The 18,637-nt window shown below is 38.0% G+C and overlaps 1 protein-coding gene across 1 annotated transcript in view; it reads right to left on the bottom strand.

The window, feature by feature from the left end:
* Positions 1-1,198: 1,198 nt before the first annotated feature.
* CAP2 (cyclase associated actin cytoskeleton regulatory protein 2) overlaps positions 1,199-18,637 on the bottom strand; it is a 68,285-nt gene continuing 50,846 nt past the window's right edge. Inside the window, exons 8-13 of the mRNA XM_009086408.4 lie at positions 9,824-10,013; positions 8,800-8,975; positions 7,454-7,577; positions 7,154-7,236; positions 4,438-4,578; positions 1,199-2,896 (exon numbers count right to left, since the gene is read on the bottom strand). Coding sequence (XP_009084656.1) covers positions 2,813-2,896; positions 4,438-4,578; positions 7,154-7,236; positions 7,454-7,577; positions 8,800-8,975; positions 9,824-10,013 — 798 coding nt within the window. The 3' untranslated portion in view covers positions 1,199-2,812. The remainder of the gene's footprint in view (positions 2,897-4,437; positions 4,579-7,153; positions 7,237-7,453; positions 7,578-8,799; positions 8,976-9,823; positions 10,014-18,637) is intronic.

Raw genomic sequence — 18,637 nt, 5'->3', positions numbered from 1 at the left:
ATTCTCAAGATAAACTTGATTTTTCACAAAATGAGTTTTTAACCTTTAATTGTACACAAATTCATGTTAAATAGAAGCAGAATTTTGTTGATTTAGCACTCCTTTGTAATTTTGAATTTAATGACAGGTTGCAGCGAAAGAACAGTCCAACCTACTGGAAATGTATGACAAGTATTTTTCATGATGATGAAATTGAACTGACAAAAGGTGGTTATAGGTTTGTTGTTGTTGTTATGTGGTTGACTAAGAGTGCTGGATATAATCTATTTTAGAAGTCTCTCTCCTACTTTTCTGGTGTTTAGTAATGCATTGACTTGGTATTCTTTTCTTTGGTTGAAGCGACTGCCTTGGGTCTGAGGCAATTTTCTTTTAAACTTCTTTTCTTTTCTTTTAAACTTCTGCCCTCTCACCAAGGTCTGAGGTGTGCTCAGACTGTCAGGCATGTGTTGATACTTTACAGGACCTATTTCTGCTAAGTAACCAGTCAAAGTAATGTACTTAACGTGAGTTTTAAGGTGAAGGTCTAGCCATGAAGGAGTTTGCCTTCTAATGTTTAAAGAAGAATCAGATCAGCCTTCATGGACTTTGTATTTGATGGGGAGTTAAATCCCTCAGAGGAACTATAAGAATTTGCCTCTGTAGTGATTCAGGGCTGTCTTGCTGCTTTCTGTTTATCATCAGGATTTGATAAATGGCTTGTGTCCTACCTCCAAAGCAGTAAGTGGCATCCTGCTGCTGCATAATGCCTTGTTCCCTCTCCAATGCGGTATGAAAGAAAAAGTCAGTATCTCAGGCCAGAATGCTCCAGAAGGAGATTATTTTGTGGAACACATTACAATTACGATTTAAGGATTAAATAGCCCTTCAACAATCCTTTTATCATGACAAGTATGAGATGCCCATTTTTCAGAGATGAGGCACATCCAAGTGATATATGGAGTGGACCTCCTGTGATTGAAGCCACATAGATAAACATCAGGAAAAGCTAAAAATAGAAGGCAAACTGTACCAACTTGCACTACATAATGATCACTTCCCTAGACATAATCCCTGGAAGATACAAGTGTACCTAGAAGTGAGAATCATGAAAAGCTCAATTTTCTGGCTGTCACCAAAGTTATGTGCATGGCACTTCAGGTTTATCTGCCAGCATACGGAATATCCTCTACTCACTGTGAGGTGGAGTATGGCAGCAAAAGTGGTGATATTTTAGTGAAATGGAAGGAAGAGCTACTTTTTATCACTACACCTTTTTAAACAGGGTTTAAGGAAGAGAAAGCTTGTAGGACAAACAGTGCAATAGGTTAAGCTCTGAACAACTTTGTTTTTAAACAAGTACATTTTCCTTTTTATTTCATAAGAAGTTTACTGTTGAAAAAATGATATATATTAAAGCAAACACATTATACACATAGGTTAAACATCAGATAGCAAAACTGTAAGGAATGAGCACTACTGGTTGTATTGTATAGGGTTTACAATCAAAGGTATACTTAAAAACCCTTAAGAGTTAATGTACTTTCAAGGTAAGTTAGGCACAAAATTTAGCTTGTAACTAGCTCTGCAAGCATCTCACTGTGATTTAAGTGATACAAAGTATTACAAGTGATCAAAAACATAAACTGACTTTTAAAATTTTTTAAGTTTTATTTGTACTATGTGCTGAAATAGTACAAATGTATAGAATACTCCACCTTTGTTTAAAAAAAAAGTGTAGGGACTGTAAAGTAGAGTCAAAGGCCTAAACCAGCCCTTTATTTGGGCTCAGAATTAGTATGGCATAAATCTATGGCTTTGCTTTCTGAACATATTTGAAAGTGGGTAACTCCTACAAACGTGGGGAAAAAAAACCACCCAGGATGATACTTTTAATGAACATGATGAGTTACAATACAAATATTTTAAAGCAACTTTATAAGTAAGGGAAACTAGCTGGTATCAGATGTGTCTGTCTTCCTTGGTTTTCTGTATAAGATGCAAGATAAAATGTGAAATTTTAAAAAGTGAGAGACTGTGTCACCAAAAAAAAAAAAAAAAAAGAGGAAAAAAAAGAGAAATCCAAGGAGCAAAAAACCTTCAAGTAATTTCCTGCAAGGTTTTAGCATTGATGAGGCCCTAGCTTAGAACCAATTGCTAATTTGCAAGAAATGAGAGGGCAGCAGCAAGTCTGTGAACCATAGTAAAATCTTCACAGAAAACTGTGGGATCTTCTAAATATGCATATTAAAAACATTTTTGATTAAACTACCAGATTTTTTTTTCATTTTCATTTTTTCATATATTGCTTTGTCCTTTTTTGCTTGTTTGAAACCAAACACATTATGATTGCCACAGAACTGCTAGAAACTGCGTACTTTCTACAGGTACATTTTTACTGCATCATACAGGAATTGCTTAATAGGCAAAAATAAACACCTTAAAGTCTTAATGCTGTTTTTGATTAGCAGAAATACAAAAAGGAATGCACTGAAGCAAGATGAAAAAAAGAAGTGTATCATGCAGTATGTTGGCTTAATGTATAAAAAATTTCAAACCAATGATGTGACTGGAGGGTGGGGGGGGTTTAACCTATTGCATTCTCATTCAAAATTAAAATTGTATGTGAAGGCAAACTGTGTGGAAATGTGACCAAGACTGGGATGCCTAACAAAAGGGTGCCAGATGTGTTATTGTTCCTAGCATGCAGAGCTAATGCTTGAAGGCCTATGACAGCAGCATAAACTCCTGCTACCTCTAGTTCTTTACATTACTGCTTTGTGTGTGCTGGCCGCAGTCTGGCCGCAGTCAGCAAGTGCTCTACGGTGTGAGGAAGTCAACCCACAATCTCTGCAGGTTCAGTGACCAACTTAGATCCATCCCATGCTGTCTTGAACTGTTCAGGAACCGGAAATTCTTTCTGGTAGGAAACAAAAGCAACAATGGTGGTTAAACAAACAGGGGATATCTCATGAAAACTGGTGGAATACTATTAGTTCTACATGACTGCGAAAGCATTGATAGCTCAGACATGCCGGGATTAGAGAGAAGCCTTCTTCATTACCCTAGGAAGTTGTTTTACAATGCCACACAGGAAAAAGCCTGATTGCTACCCAGTTTCAAACAGCCTTGGTATGGTACAACTTTGCATTAATCTCTCTCACACCATTATCTGCATCAACTAAGTAAATAAGCCTCATGTCAGAAATGACTTCAGATTCCATCGATGTCTGGGTTGGAAGACGGTAGAGAGGATTTAGATGTGGAGATTAAGCCAGTAGTCTAATTTTAAGGACAAAAGCAATACTGTAATATGGAAGAATAAAATAAAATTAAAAACGCCAGTCATTTTAAGTATGATACACTTCAACATAATCAGCATCCTTTGTGGGGTACACGAAATGAAGCAGAACATCAAATAAAGTGCCCCTCTATTCTACAAATTCAGTGAAACGATGGGGGATATTGTTGAGTATTTCTCTATACCCAGTAAAGGAAAAAAATATGTGAAGAGAAGGGTTTTTTGTTTAGACCTCAAAGAGATGTTTTTGTAGCCAGTAATTTCTGATGGTATGGTGATTTTGAGGCAAGACTGAACAAAAGGACTCTCTTTTAAAATGAAATAAGTGAATATGAGCCCACTAAAAATTGTTCCCTTTTACTTGTGTAAAGCTGGGCATCCAGCAGTCACTTTTGGAAATGTTAAGCACAGAAGTTCTCATTACATACTTTATTTTATAAAGCCTAAACCCTTGTACTAAATTCCAGCCCAACAGACTGACAAGAAATTTAAGTTCTGTCTATGGCCATGCACTACAATTTCAACTCTGCTCTATTGATGACACCAGGGAACTATTATGAGCACACTTTGTTTGCTTGTGTGTGAAGTGACAGAGCATGACTTTACTAGAAATGCCACTGTGCACAGTATGAAAATTTCACTAGAATGGGAAAGGAACTGGAAAAATGCCAGTTTAAGTGGCTTTTAAGGACATATGTTGAAAACAGTACAAAGTACTACTGTTGCTATCCATGTATCAATAGCTTTAGAAAAAACAAGTATATTATACTGTATTATTTGACCTGTAGTAGCCTTACATGTATCTTAGTTTTAGCCCCATCATCTTCAGACTTAAGTGCTCTTCTGTGAAGGTAATTTCTTTGGGAGATTATGTTTAGATATAAAAAAAAAAAGATCAAATGGATAGGACACAAAGCCATTATCCATCAGAATGGCAAGACAGGAGATAATTTTTGATCTCTGAAATTATTTTGTGCCTCAGAAAATAAGGAATTCTTCCTCCTGAGAGATAGGCACATAGAAATTAAATTGCTTTGGATCATTTTTCGATGACATAATTATGCATGTTACATCAGTTTCTTTCCTAGAGGCTTAAGTGCTCTTAACTGCCAAGACTAGTATGAAACAGAAAGGAAATTAAAAAAAAATATCTTACTCACATAATCACCATCCTGGGGGATAAGAATGTTCATCTCGGATGACTTGGCACTCACAATCTCACAATCCAATGACTCCTCACTGAGGTAGATGTGGCAGCCTTCTGTTTTGTTAATAGAAATGGTTGGCACTTTCCCCATCACCTGCAAAATAAAATCTACTTAACATCAAATCTTAAATGCAAACAGAGATACTGTTAATAAATTCCTCATTGCCTTCTAGGTCTAATTTTGGCCACCAGCATCTGATCTATGTGTCACCTGCCTGCGTGACGGTTTGATTTGATTTGCTGGACACTGAAAATTCTTGGTGGTGGTAACAAAGACCTATACACAACAGCAAACCTGTAATGTGCAGCATCTTTTAATACACAACTGTATATTAAACATGACAGAACTTCTCTGATTCTCTCTAATTTCAGTGATGCTTTTGTGCTGATATTTAGGCAGTGTTCATCTTGTTCAGCAGTGAGTACTGGCTAAGAAGTCAAACATGTCAACTTCAACCCAGTAAGGGCAAAGGAAAGATCCCAGCATAAAGTAGAACTCAACAAGGTATTTGTAATACACTTTGAAGACTTCAAACCTCTTGCAGTATGCAACCCAAAAGGGTTTTTATCCTCTTCAGACAAGCTACAGTTCTAAATAGGTACTAAGACCAACTTAATTAAATCTCTAAAACTACTTCATATGTCTCTTTTAAAGCAAGAACATGATTTACTTGAGGCAAGGAAGGGAAATCTTCACTTTTCTACAATTTTACAGACTGAAAGATTTCTTCATGGCCAACAGTCTGTCTCACTTTTTGTCAGTAAAAATTCCTGCTCCTGCCCTCTCTAGCAAGGATGGCAATATACTCTGGACATCAAAACACCAGAGATTATCCTAAGCCATAGAACACTGACAGCATGTGACAGAGATTTAATTGTTAATAAGAGTGTCTCCCATCACTTAATCAAAGAATATCTTTCAACTTCAGTTCCTTAAATGTGGCAGTAAACCAAATGATCTGTCCTCTTGCATCCCACCCTTATCCTGAAGTCTGAGCTATGCAGTGGATCAATGCATCCTAAAGTTCCTCTTCTAAATGGGTTCTTATGCAATCAAGAACAGAAGGAAGGGTGTTTAAAAAATTTTGCAATCATCTGGCAAGAAAAAAGATACTGAGATAAAGGAGAGACAAACAATTTGGCACTAAAGTCACTATAGCAAAATCTATAGATTAACTTACTGAAATCTGTTGCCTTAACATACCATGTACGTTAAGGCAACATATCACGTATGTTCAAAGATATCGTGTTTGAACATTATGAACTCAGGTCTTCAAATTACTGAGAAAACTGAGGTTCTTAGCACTTGGCATATGCCAGCCCTGTGGGAGCTGCCTGATTCAAGCAGCATACAGCATATAACCAGATCCTGCCTTCCTAAGTGGATGCCCAGTCTGCTCCATGATATACACAGAAGCCTTATGCAATATTCATAGAACATGCTTAATTTTGATTCCAAGAATTTTGATTCTTATAAAAGGTATTTCCATTTTATTTAAGTATTAGCAAGCTGTGGCTTTGCTATTTACTACATATGAAATTTTCAGCTTTCATGAATAGTTAAAGACGTAATGATTAAAAATAATATAATTATTTTAAAACTGCTCCAATAAGTGCCTGGGATCTATAACTGCCTTCTCTGCTGTAAAAAGACATGTAGTGATCATGAATAAAACTGATTGTTACACTTCAGTCACTTGCATAAGGCTCAACATATAAAAACCCCATCTTGCTCCTATTCCCTGTGGTGGCTGTGACCATTGTTTTTGAAGCATGGAGCAAGACTGCCTATATTTAATGTCATACAGCAGGCACCGCCTCTTAAGCAAAAGACCTCACTTTGAAGAGTGGCAGTTTAATATAATTATTAACATTTCTTTTTCACTTAAAATAGTATGTCCTAGACTCCCTTATTGAGATTACGCTGTGTGTGTCAGACACAACTCAGTGTTAGAGCAGGTAGTTAGACCTCTGTGGAACAGACTGACTGAGTGCTGTAAATGTCAGGCAGTCTGTACATTTTGAGCAGGACAAGTGTTCCCAGTACAGAGGGCAATGTATAGATTTAAAATACTTGTATCTTCTTTTCATGAGAATCACAAGGAATATGATCTCTGATGAAGCTTTTTGAAGACAAATAAGTACACTACTTAGTTATATAAAGTGTCACATCACTGGCCAGGGAGATTTTTTTGAAACTGCAGCACCTACTTTTACATTATAACATTTAGTTGTCCCTTGACAGATTATTTGAACATTTCCACTGAAAGGATAAGAAAATAAAAAAATCTTGCGCAATTAGAAATCAATTAGCTAACTGCTAGAATTTCTTCTGTAAGCACCTCTGAACTTTCAAGTGCTGGGAGTTGCTTAGCATGAAAGCAAGCACATCAGGGACAGAAGTAACAGTTCTGCCAGTGTACAGATCTCTCAGCTCCACCAGAACCAGAAGGCACTGGGCTACGAGAGGTTGGTTCAGTGACAGTAAATAGTTTTCACAAGCATTTTCTAGAAACATCAGCAGAATTTAGAGCATGTAAAGATCCATTTTGGATACTTCTTACTTTTGTTGTGCTCTGTGAGTTTTTAAAATTTCTTGTAACTACATGCTGGGCTTTTTCACCCCTACTTGTTCTAGGTCTGTCTTCATCTCTCAATTGGATATTTACCTGAATCTGAATATCCCTGGAGTTGATCACTTCCACGATTCCCACAACATTGTCAAACACAAGGCCAAACTTTTTACAGTTGTCTAAAATAAAAGCAATCATAAATAAGAAAGGCAAGAAAAAAGCAAATACATGCACACCTGCTACATTAACTATGAAAATTCCCAGCCTGCACTGCATAGCTGAGTGACTTTCATAATCAATCATTAAAGTGAATGGAATGATTCAGATGCATTATTAATCACATAAGGCAGTTTTTCCAAGATTGTCACTTGAAGCCCAGCTGAGCTACCCACTCACCAATAGTAATTGAGTTGATTTTTCCTTTTATCTGAAGTGTAGATTTGTTACACTTAAAAATGTAGGCCACTTGCTTGAGTTCAGTGTTGTTAATGACCAGGTCATTCTTATCCTCTTGATATTCCTATTTCAAAAGAAAGTTTATTTAATTGGTTCTCTTTAACTAACAGTCTTAAGCTTACAGTCAGACAGAGTTTAGTACAATTTGTCCTCGAGTCATTGCATCTTCAGTTACAATAGAGCAATATCCTTCCTGTGGCTTAAAATCCTAATCTGCTTGGTGACCAGATATATCTCACCTAACTGACCCTTAGATGACACTGTATCACTTAGAGCTGCAGAGCTGAAGAAGTTAGCACAGACAGTGACAAAATCCATTAACTTTGCAGCAAAGATGTTATGCTCACAAAAATTAAAAAAGGCACTCACAAAACTGCAGTTTGGCTTCCATCTGATTCAGACTGAAGAACAGAGCAAGTTTTCCTTCCCCAAGTGTTATATAATATTGTGAACACATACAGGCATTACCATATACAATAATGGAGTAATAGGCAAATAAACTTCCTTTCACTAGGCTTAAAAGAACAATTACACTCCATGGATGCCCAGGAAAGGCTAGGGATCCACAAGGAAAGTTCCAAGTAGTAGAACCATAACAACATAACACAGGCAAACAGTGACTGCACCTTATGCAAACTGGACTCTCCTGTAATATACACTGACTGTATATAACTTTCTGCATGACTAAACTGCGTGTTCTTTCTGCTCTCTCCTAACCAACACAGTCACATCATTTTTCATTCATAGATTCTTTAGTATATGCCTACATAAATTAACACCTAAACTTTAAACAAATCTCCTTTTTCCATCTGTAGACTGGGCAAAAGGAAAACACTCCTCTACTTTTAAGCACAGAAGACATGCTTGCACGGAACAGGCAATGAAATATAAATGTACAATTCCACTGGCTAGGGAAACTGGAGAGTGTGGTCTGTGATGACTGTTCTCCCTCATTCACAGGAATGGCCTGCAAAAAGGGATTTTAATTGGTGTTCTTTAATGGACTTGTTTCTGGGGCATTGTCTGATTTTGCAAGGAATTTATATGCCGGTTCTGATGTTCTCCAATGAGATGAATTAATAAGTGATTCTCAGAGACAAGTGAATTTAACTTAAGATCCTACAGAATAGTAGAAGTTGAAGTGTAGCAATGCAGAGAAATGGAGGACTCAGCCCTTTTTAGTTGCAACTTTGTTTTGTTGCATGTGAATGACAGACAAGACGTTTCAGTCCTCCTCCTGGTTTGCAATGTGCAAAGTGCAATTCAGAGGTGTGACTGGAACTCACCACTCTCCACTTCTTTCCCTCTAGCTCCAAGACAGGGGCATGGTTCTGCTGTGGGGAATTCTTGGGAGAGGTAGGACTTGGAGTATGGCTTTTTGTTGGAGAACGAACAGGTGGACCTTGGGCACGTAGGCTGGGGTTCTTGTGAGTCTTCTGGTCATCAGAGACATGTCGAAGCCCTGAAAAACCAAAAAGAAAGGTGCTTGTGAAAGAGAGTCTATTTTCCAATCCTAAAAGGGCTCATATTGAAGCATGAGAAGTTTGTTTGTAGTTGTGTTATGTTACTCTCTGAAATTGCTTTTTAAAAAAAAATTTCCTCAAGGTTTACCATGGTTAACAACCTGAAGTGTCATTGCTGACATACTTTTAGCAGATCATATTAAAACTCTTCTACTGTGGATGGCCTCTTAGTATCTTCAACAGAAAATTCCACAATGTCTTCTAGGTCCCTCTCTGTAGCAAGCTCTGAGAGCTTGTTGTATCATGTTTTTCCATCAGTAAAACAGAGCTTCTTTTTCTAATTTATGACAATATTTGATCTATCCCTGCAGCATTAAATGCAAATATATCAATCATATGTATTTAAATTTATAGATATAGACTTAAATTACAGCTGTCCAATATTAATACAAAAAGCTTTATTTCACCTGACATGTAAGACATTTTGACACAGGTTTGTACACTCAATGTGAGTCAGAAAGAGGGATAAAACTTTATTGCAATTGCAACTTAAGAGGCTGACCAGCTACTGGGGGCTGAAGATATCCAGCTTGGCTGCCTTAAAATTAAAAGAATACCTCTAAATGGTGTGAATGTCAGGTATACTGAACTTATTTGAGTGCTGTAGCTTCTAAAGCTCATTTTGGTACACAGCCTTCTCCACTGGACCATTGCAAGCCTCAGAAGGATCTGAGCTGCTAGAATGTAACTAAAAAATGCTGTGAAAGCTGTGAAATGCTGTGAAAAATGTAACAGCTCTTGATGTAGTTTGACTCCTGGATCACAATTCGATTTCTTTTCTCCTGACCTTTGGTAATTGCCTCTCCCTGGTTAAGCTGTGCAAAGAGGGCTGAGCGAGCTGCAGTTCCTTCATCCTTTGTGGTTTCCGTATCGAAGATGGGGGGCGGTCCCGGGGGCGGCGGTGGCGGAGGTGGTGGAGAAAGGCAGGAGCCGCTGGTTAGAACAGATCGCATGGACATGGGGGATGCAACAGGACCCTGTTTGAGACAGAGGGAAATATTTTACATACAGTGTTTCAAGGAACATTGTATCACAACAGCTCTTATTATTAACATCCTTGAATGCTGGGCTCGGGTGACTCCAGAAAGCCACAGGCTCCTGAGAATTTCTGGCTCCATAATCGAATATAATCCTACCAATCTTTCCCTGCACCTGAGCAAGCACAGCTAGAAAGAATGACAGCCCACACTCTACCCTTACCGCAGAACGACTCCACCTAAAATATTTGTCTTCAACATTTCTAAGGGCTGATGTTAAAAATCTTTAACAGTAACTATTCCATAATTTATTCCAGTATTTACTAACATAAAAAGGATTTTTTTTTCCAGATAAAGAAGATGTTTTGGTACAACACAAATAACTGAGAGGTTCATCAACTGTCAGTTATACACAGACAACATGATAAATTGTATGCAAGATGTAAAATGCTATTCTTGGAACTGTTCAAGTTATCTGTAAAGATTCAAATACCACAGAATATACAACTAGGGTGGTTCATGTCTCTTGATTCTGAAATTCAATTTTTCTGTTTTTAGTTCAATTTCCCAAATTCTTTTTTCCCTTTTTTTTTTCAGTTGCAGGAGATCACAGCACGTAAGTTAGGAGTGAAGTGGGCCTTGGCAAAGTAAGTAACACAGTCTTTCTTTTAGTTTGCATAATCAGTACATATTTTTTACATATGTACTTTGCATAACAGTACATAATTTGGTCTGAATTACAATTCTTATATAGAATATTATCAAAAAGAAAATACTAATAATTATCTGACTAAAATTTTATAAGAATGCTCTTAACAATAGATGTTAGAGACAATCTGAGAATCACTTTTACTGTCTTGCCACTGAGTGTCACTCTGATCCTACCTCTCTGCAGCACGGAGGGAACTTTTAAAAGAACTATTGAGAAAATTAGATTTGTACTGATGAGTTCAGGTAGCTACAAAGATACTGTGCCTTGCAGCAAATAGTAACAGGTGGGCACACACAATGGGAAAATTACAGCGACTTACGGAGTCACAGCTCCTCTAACTGGCTACCTTTGTTAAGAGATACAGGTTGTTAGTGGGCCCCTGGTAATCCATCCTGGAAATAGATATTGCTTAGCTGGCCTCTGAGGATATTTTTAACCATTTATGGTACTACTCTTTCTGCTTTCCACTAAACTGAAACAGCAAAGCATTGATCTGTTTCATGCATCTCACAGGAGTGAAAACTACAGCTATTTTTTAAAAAGCAAAACTTGTTCTGGCCTGTAATTCCAAACTGTTAACAGGAAAAGGGCTGGGGTCCACATGTTCCTTTTTAACTTACTTTTCTGATATACCTTAAAAACAAAATAAAAGTCTAAGATCTCCTAAGAGGATAAGCTCACTTCTTGTTATTAAATCTTTTTGATCAAATGTAAACAAATGAGAAGAGTCTCCTTTTGGAATCAATTATAATTTATTGTCAAGATATACTGGGACTAAAGTCGACTGCTTTTAGAGACATTCCAGTGTTGCATGGATACATTTAACTCAGAGCTTCTGCTTACATACTGCCTTATTACAGGTCAGTGTTTTAGGCTGGGGACAACTTCTTCACTGGGCCCTCAGTTTATAGTGCCTGTTCCCTGCCTCTGCTAGTGCCAGTAAAGTTACCTGCAGCAGAGTCAGCAGAAGAAAGAATTATTGTAATTTAAAAAAAAAAAAAAAGAATGTAAGTGGATTTAGTGGTACAATCAGTTATTGCTGCCTGAGATGCAATACAGATCTTCCCCTTCTGTTGCCTGCAACCATAGCAACTGAATCCACTATGCCCTGTTATCCAGAATTATGAACATTGCATTTGCAGGGCTTTTTAAAACACTCAGATACTCAGAAATGGCACTCACCATTCACTGTGTGAACATGCAGTTATGAATTATGTATGCTTTATGAAAGACAATAATTAGCAGTAGTGGTAGTGGCTAATAACTTTTAGTCTGAGATGAAAATCCGGTTGCCAAATTCCAGACTGACATCTGCTTTCTCAAAAATACCTACTGCTTCCACCTGCCTATCAGTACAGTGTTGTAATCTTCCAGAAAACTTGTGTAAGAATCACACATCCACTTAGAATTAACACCATCTAAACTGTGCAAAGGCTGCAAAGATGCATTAGAGAAAAAAATTTCTGGAAGCTAACTGGGTATTCTGAATATAACACAGAGTCACTCTGGCAGTCTCTTTCCTTCAAGTGTCAAACTCAGGGCCATCATGGACTAATGCACGACTCTCTGGGCTAAAATAATTCTGCTGAGTGGTGTATCAAAGGCAGTTTCCCAAATGGCAACTGAAGTATGGGAATATCCATGTAACAAGATGGAAGTAAAACTCAGAAGGGTTTATCTATGGAAGGGCGTCATCTCTCTCCCAGAACTCTGAAAGAACTTCCTTGTCAAAGTACAGATAAAAGGAAGGGTTTTAAACACATAATTTAAGTTTGGATATGGTTTTGTATGACTGGAAATTGTTGTCATATTTATTTTCAAGAAACAGAAGAGGTAGGAAAGGATCTGGGAAACTAGGAGCTTTTTTCCTTTTAGTGCAGTACTGATGACGAAACAAGTCTACTCAAAAATCTCAATTCTTGACCTGAGCAGCTAAGACATTCTAGTCCTTTCACTGACTTTCAAAAGTAAGAAAAAAAAGTATTCATTGCACTCATGCTGCCCCATCTGCCTCTTCTTTTCTTTACAAGCCTGGTCCCTCCACCAAAGTCAGTGGTTATCTCCACTGAGCACAAAAGATTTTGAGTTAGATCTAATTAAGAACACAGAAGCTATCACAAGGTAAAGACACCCGAGGTTCTGTCACCCTTCCCACTTTTCTTCTTAATTTTGTGCAGTCACAGAAATAAAAGACAGACTGAATCCTGGTTGTTAGCTTTTCTCTTGCATGGCAAATCTTGTCTAGTTTAAGACCTGAGTTACAGCTACACAAGCGAACTGATATTGTAGCATGCTATTTTCAACATCTAGGGCCATTCTGGAAACTGCAAACAATTTCAATCATAAATTAGGCCAGGCAAAATTGAAAGACAAACAAAGGAAAAAATGTCTCTAAAGTACATGGCTTAACTGCTCCCATCTTCATCTACTGCTCTGTAGACTCCTCCAGTAGGACCATCTCCCATTGAAATAAAATGGCATGGAAAAGACAGATAAGTCTCACTAATGAGAAGGTACACAGACCTGCTGGGAAGAAGGGTACAGTCTAACTCTGGATACAGTCTTCTTTTCTTTGCCATTTTAATGTATCTAACTGAAATCAAACAAAAATTCAAATGAGGTGAAATTCTTTGTGAGAGAGTGGCTCAGGGAAAGTCTCAAAAGGGGACAGAAAGCGCAAAAGTGAACTGGAATTGCAGAATACACATTTCACTTCTTGCATTCCCTGCGTGCCAGGAAGATGGGACCTGTGCTGCACTCAGACACACTGATGTAAAGGGCAACTTAAAAATCAGCCAAGTGAAGTAGTTCCAGGATTTCTTTTTAAAATCCATTTTGACGTCTATTAATAAATGAACCTCCAAGTTACCAATCTCAGTCACCAGCAATTACTTTGCTTTCCTTAGTTTCTTTTCTAAGACAACTTACACCCTCAGGCTCCAAAATATTTCTGAACCAGGCTCTTAAACTGTTCTGGTATCTGGTGATACGTGTGTATAGTCCTATCCAATTTCAACAGAAGTTCCCTTCACAAAGTCCATTCATTTCTGTTCTGTATAGGGTGGTGTTTGTGAGAGCTGCTGGAAATAAAATAGCATGCTACATGCCCACAAAAGTTCATCTATCCTAAAGCAGCAGGTGCTTAGCAGCTTTGCTATTTGCAAACAACTCTTCAGATTAACTTCATGCAGATGTTAACAACAGTGTGTCTTTACATAAAAAGTGTTAGAAGCCATTTGGACCAGTGAAGGCAGTTGTTTGCAAGCTGCATTTCTTCCTCTTTTATTTCAGCTGTTTGCCTCGGCAACAGCTGCCGTTCTCAGTGCTGTGGTGTCTGCAGACACGAAGTCAAGTTATACTGATAGCTGACTGCTCCATTAAAATGTTCGTGTGGTCATTTTTCCATCATTTACAAATATGCCCCTAGTGAGAATTAGCAGGAGATGACAGGTAAGAGTCGTCCTTACTTTGTGAAAATGTAACACAAAAGTAAGCTGTAACTTTTAACCTGGTAGCTTTGTATAATAGTGAACTTGATGTGCTTTGAAATGTGCTCATGGAGCTGTTTGAAATGGAGGAAAATGTAATTCTCCGAGTAAGGTCCTATCAGGAACAGGAGATGCAGGCCCTGTGACCATGTACTAAGAGTTCTGTGGGGACAAAACATTCCAGAAGTTTCCCCTCAGAGCTGTCTTCAGCTTCCACCCATGCTCTAAATGGGGTGACAGGAATGGATCAGGGTTTGCTCCTTGCTGGACAGCCCTGAGCCATTTGCAGAGAGGCCCAAGGGCCTCCCATTGACTGTGGCAGAGACGTTTCCTTTAGCAACAGCGTCTGATGCTGCTCACAGAACTGGGTCTGATAAATGTCACTGTGCACGGTTTGCAGGATTGTGGTACAGCCTCAAAGTATGTTATATTTCTACCTTTATCTTGTGCAACTGGCAGAAGGGTGAGGTACACTTCTTTTTCTCACCTAACTGCCTCATTGGAAGAAAGAAATGATTGTTTATGTTGAGATAGCTGCCTGGTTGAAATTCTCATTTAATTCCCATGAAATTACAGCAGAGCTGAGTGAAGCCCTTTGCTTTTGAGAAGCTGGGCCTCATTAAGCACATTTCTCCTAAAGGTTTCCTTCCCCCGGAGCACAGGGCAAAACCAATCTTGTTAGAGAAATAAAATGCTGTTCAGACATAACACAAGTGCTCTGGATGACATACTGTCACTAATTTTCAGTGGCCATATGCAGCTTGACATGTCTTCAGGTCTGAGCCCAGCTACCGAGAGACACTATGAATTTCTTTTTATGTCTTATCGCAGATGTTACTATTTCCTGAGCTATTCTTGCTGAACAGCTCCCTGGGTAAGCCTTCCATGTCACTGTTACTATATTTGTAGAAGGGCAGCAGCAAGGAGACCCAGTCAGAGGCTCCTATCTCTGGGGCTACGAGGGGCTTACGTGCCAGACCCTGTACAAACACCCGCAGTGTTCCTCTGTGTTTATCTAGCTTTTGGCTGACACAGGGCAGCACGGACACTGAGGGCAACAAAGTTCTTGTGCTGGGAACCTGCTGTGGAGCATCTGAACAATGCATTTCTAGTAGCTGCAAGGGTTGATTTTACTCTGAGCCAGAAGTTTATAAGCATCTATATAATGCATGTAAATAAATGATATATGCATGTGTATGATATACAGTACCTATTTTGTTGGTCATTCCTATTAAGTGGTAAGTATCTATTTGCAGCTGAAGCAACAGGTGGCTTAGAGAGAGGTCATGAAATCTCTCCCTTAATTTACTGAAAAGCCTTCTTTTCAAGGCAGTAGACAAACAGAAATCTTAATGGGGAATACATTCTTCCAAAAAAAAAAAAAAAAAAAAGAAAAAAAGGAAGAATATCCCTGTTTTCTCCCCCTTTATAGTAATCCTAGTTTCACACCTAAAATGATTACAGCATTCTTTATTGTTCTTTTCATACATATGCACAGCCAAAGACAAGAATTGTGAAGCTCAAAATATCACATATCAACCTCTGGGAACAGGTGGACCATGACTCAGAGGCCCAGAGCTCTTGTTAAGGTGTTTTTTGTGTAAAAGTAGCTTAGCACAACAGTTCTATTACCTACTCTAAGCCACCTGTCTGCAAGGAGTTATGCTGCCCAGAGAGCTGCAATTTACTGGATGAAACAGCTGACTTACAGGGCCTGTAATCTTTGCCAGTTAAAACACAAAGCAACAAAACCCCGGCTCCATTCTTTTCTTGTTACTGAGTCTCAGCAGAATTATTTATCTGCAGTTTTCAAGCTTTGCAGCCCCCTGTAATATACTTTTGCCATTCATCACCTGTTCAGGATTTAAAATGATGCTTACATCTTCAGAGTTACCCAACCAGAAATGTTTTATACAGCCGTGGTCTTCTAAATCATTTGAGAACTGTATGATAATGTAATTGCCAACAAATAATGTGCTCCAACAGGCTGATTCAACCATCTTTTACTTTTAGAAAAGTTTGGTTAAAAAAAAGACCAATCCCTTTATCAAGATAGTGAAGTTTTAATAGATATACCTTTCCTTTTCTCTCTTGCTTTCAATTTTGTATTTCCTTTCCCTTTTCCACTGGAACTAGGCTGCAGGCCTCACCCAGGTTTTCCCTTAACACGTTTGAATGGTGCTTGGTCCAAGTTAAGAGAATACAATTGATATACAGTAAAGACAAATATTTTCACCCACTGTTGGAATAAGAGAGTAAAAATACTTTCTTTCAAAGGGACAGGGATGTGATTGAGGCAGTTTCTACCAAAGAGGCAACTATTGCAGAGGTGCCAGGATAGCCTGTTTTTAAATTTATCCTGTACCAAAAACCAGAACACTGCCTATTCTCTGAGAAAAAAACACTTGTAACTAAAGGATGCAACTAAAAAAAAAAAAAAAAAAAAAAAGTGAATAGGGGATAGGGAAGGGGAAAGGTAGAGGAAAGGAATGGAAGATATTCAGAAAAGGAGAGAAAAGGCTATCACTGAGAAAAACTGAGCACTGTGGAAATGTCTGTCTTCTCCGAGATACAGGCATCTAAATTTGTATATCTATGCTGCCCTTCCTTCTATCTGAATAAGGCCTCTGGGATTGCAGTCCTGGCTGTGGCTGGAATTTGGCACTACAGTTTTGACCTTTAGCTTTAGCAAAGTGGCTCAGACGATGGCTGCTTGATAAGTAGGTCAAACTAAACACAGCACAGAAGAGATACTGGACAGATAATAGGAGGCTTTTGCCTGCAGAAGTTGGTCTTTTGCAGCTTGTTCACATCAATATGTACAGAGATGATGTATTACAGGAAAATGTTTTGATAGAACAGGAGAAAGGCAGGGCCAATTTATAAGAAAATGTCTGGAGGTAATTATTTTAGACTAGAATAAAATGCCCAAGTCTGCACTGAGACTAGGATAATTGCACTCAATAAGGCTAATGTAGGAATTATGATGGTACTTCTCGGTGTGGAGCTTGTGGAGATTTTCAGCTTTTAAAGAATGTTTTTAGAGCACTATCTAAGGAGTAATAAATGTTTTTTAAAATGCTATTTCAGGAAAAAAAAAAGACTTGAAGATACTGGCTTCAATGGAAACAGTATTTAAATAAATCTCAACTGCTTTTAAAGATGTACAGAGTTCATCCTAAGTTGTTTTGATTTGTAAAGGGGGAGAGGGTTTCACTTGAGTGAAATTCTGTATTCTGCTGGCAAAATCTATCTTAAATTACTATTGTATACAAAGAACAAAATGTTAAGTACAGATCCACCTGCAACTGAAACATTCAAGATCTATTATCTTGGAGCAAGATTTGTGTCTTAACACTTATTTAATACATGGAAAACTACAGCAGTCTCTTATTATTACTGGTTGTTTTCTTGCTGCAAGGTTAACCTACAGAAATAGGAGCAGAAGATTCACTTCCCCCAAATTACTCATGCAGGCCTTGTAGCAAACAAACTTTTCATTAGGCATTCTTGTGAGCTTATATTACAGCTGTTCATTTATTCACATCACCAAAAAGAAGTGGAGGGTAGAAAGAGGCATGCTTCAACAGAATCCCTTCTTAAGAAAAAAAAGAAAAAAAAAGAAAAAAAGGCACTTGCTCTTTATCAGAAAGAACTGAAAAAGGACAGGTCACTATTACAGTTGTGGATTGCTTGTTAAAGACAGAAAGCTGTAGCAAGCAAAAATGACAATTACTGCATAGGTAAAATGCTACCCTGGGCACTTAAAATATTTCACTGTGACAACACAGTGAAAGACTCACTGACATCTAAGAATGTCATATCTGGTAGAAAATTAAAACAAATCTCCATTAGGCCGGTAATTGCTTATTGTCCCCATTGTCAAGATAGCTAAATTGAGATGTAGTGAGTATAGTGAATGGCCACTCAGCACAGGGTGTAGGAGGCAGGACAATTTACATCCAAGATAATGAACTACAAAATTACACTTTTAAGGAAATACTGTAGATTCATCTGGCTTGCACTGACAAGCATATTTTCTCTGCCATAGGCACAATCAATGAATGAAAATGACTAATTCAGATTATGTTGAAATACACAGAACTTTTTACTCTCTGGGACAATCCTGCTCACAAACATACATTAGATACCTACTTTTGTTCTGTGAGCACAATACTATCAAATATCCTAACCATATCCATCATGCCTTTACAATGTCATGATGGAAATGACAATTTACACAGTCCAGTCCAGTTCTGTACTACCACTCCACATGAGGAGAAAAACAGGTTCAGATGCACAAAAGTCTAAAGGTTCTTAACTACACTATTTCCTTCTATGTGTATTCTTAAATACACTATATTCTTCACTATTTTCTTGGCTTTCTCCTCACACAGTCACACATTTCAATAGAGTGCCCTTAA

The sequence above is a fragment of the Serinus canaria genome, chromosome 2 (genome assembly GCF_022539315.1).
Source record: "Serinus canaria isolate serCan28SL12 chromosome 2, serCan2020, whole genome shotgun sequence".
In the NCBI taxonomy this organism is placed as follows: Eukaryota; Metazoa; Chordata; class Aves; order Passeriformes; family Fringillidae; genus Serinus; species Serinus canaria.
The sequence above is the reverse complement of the archived record's forward strand: the minus strand, read 5'-3'. Positions and strand labels throughout refer to the sequence as shown.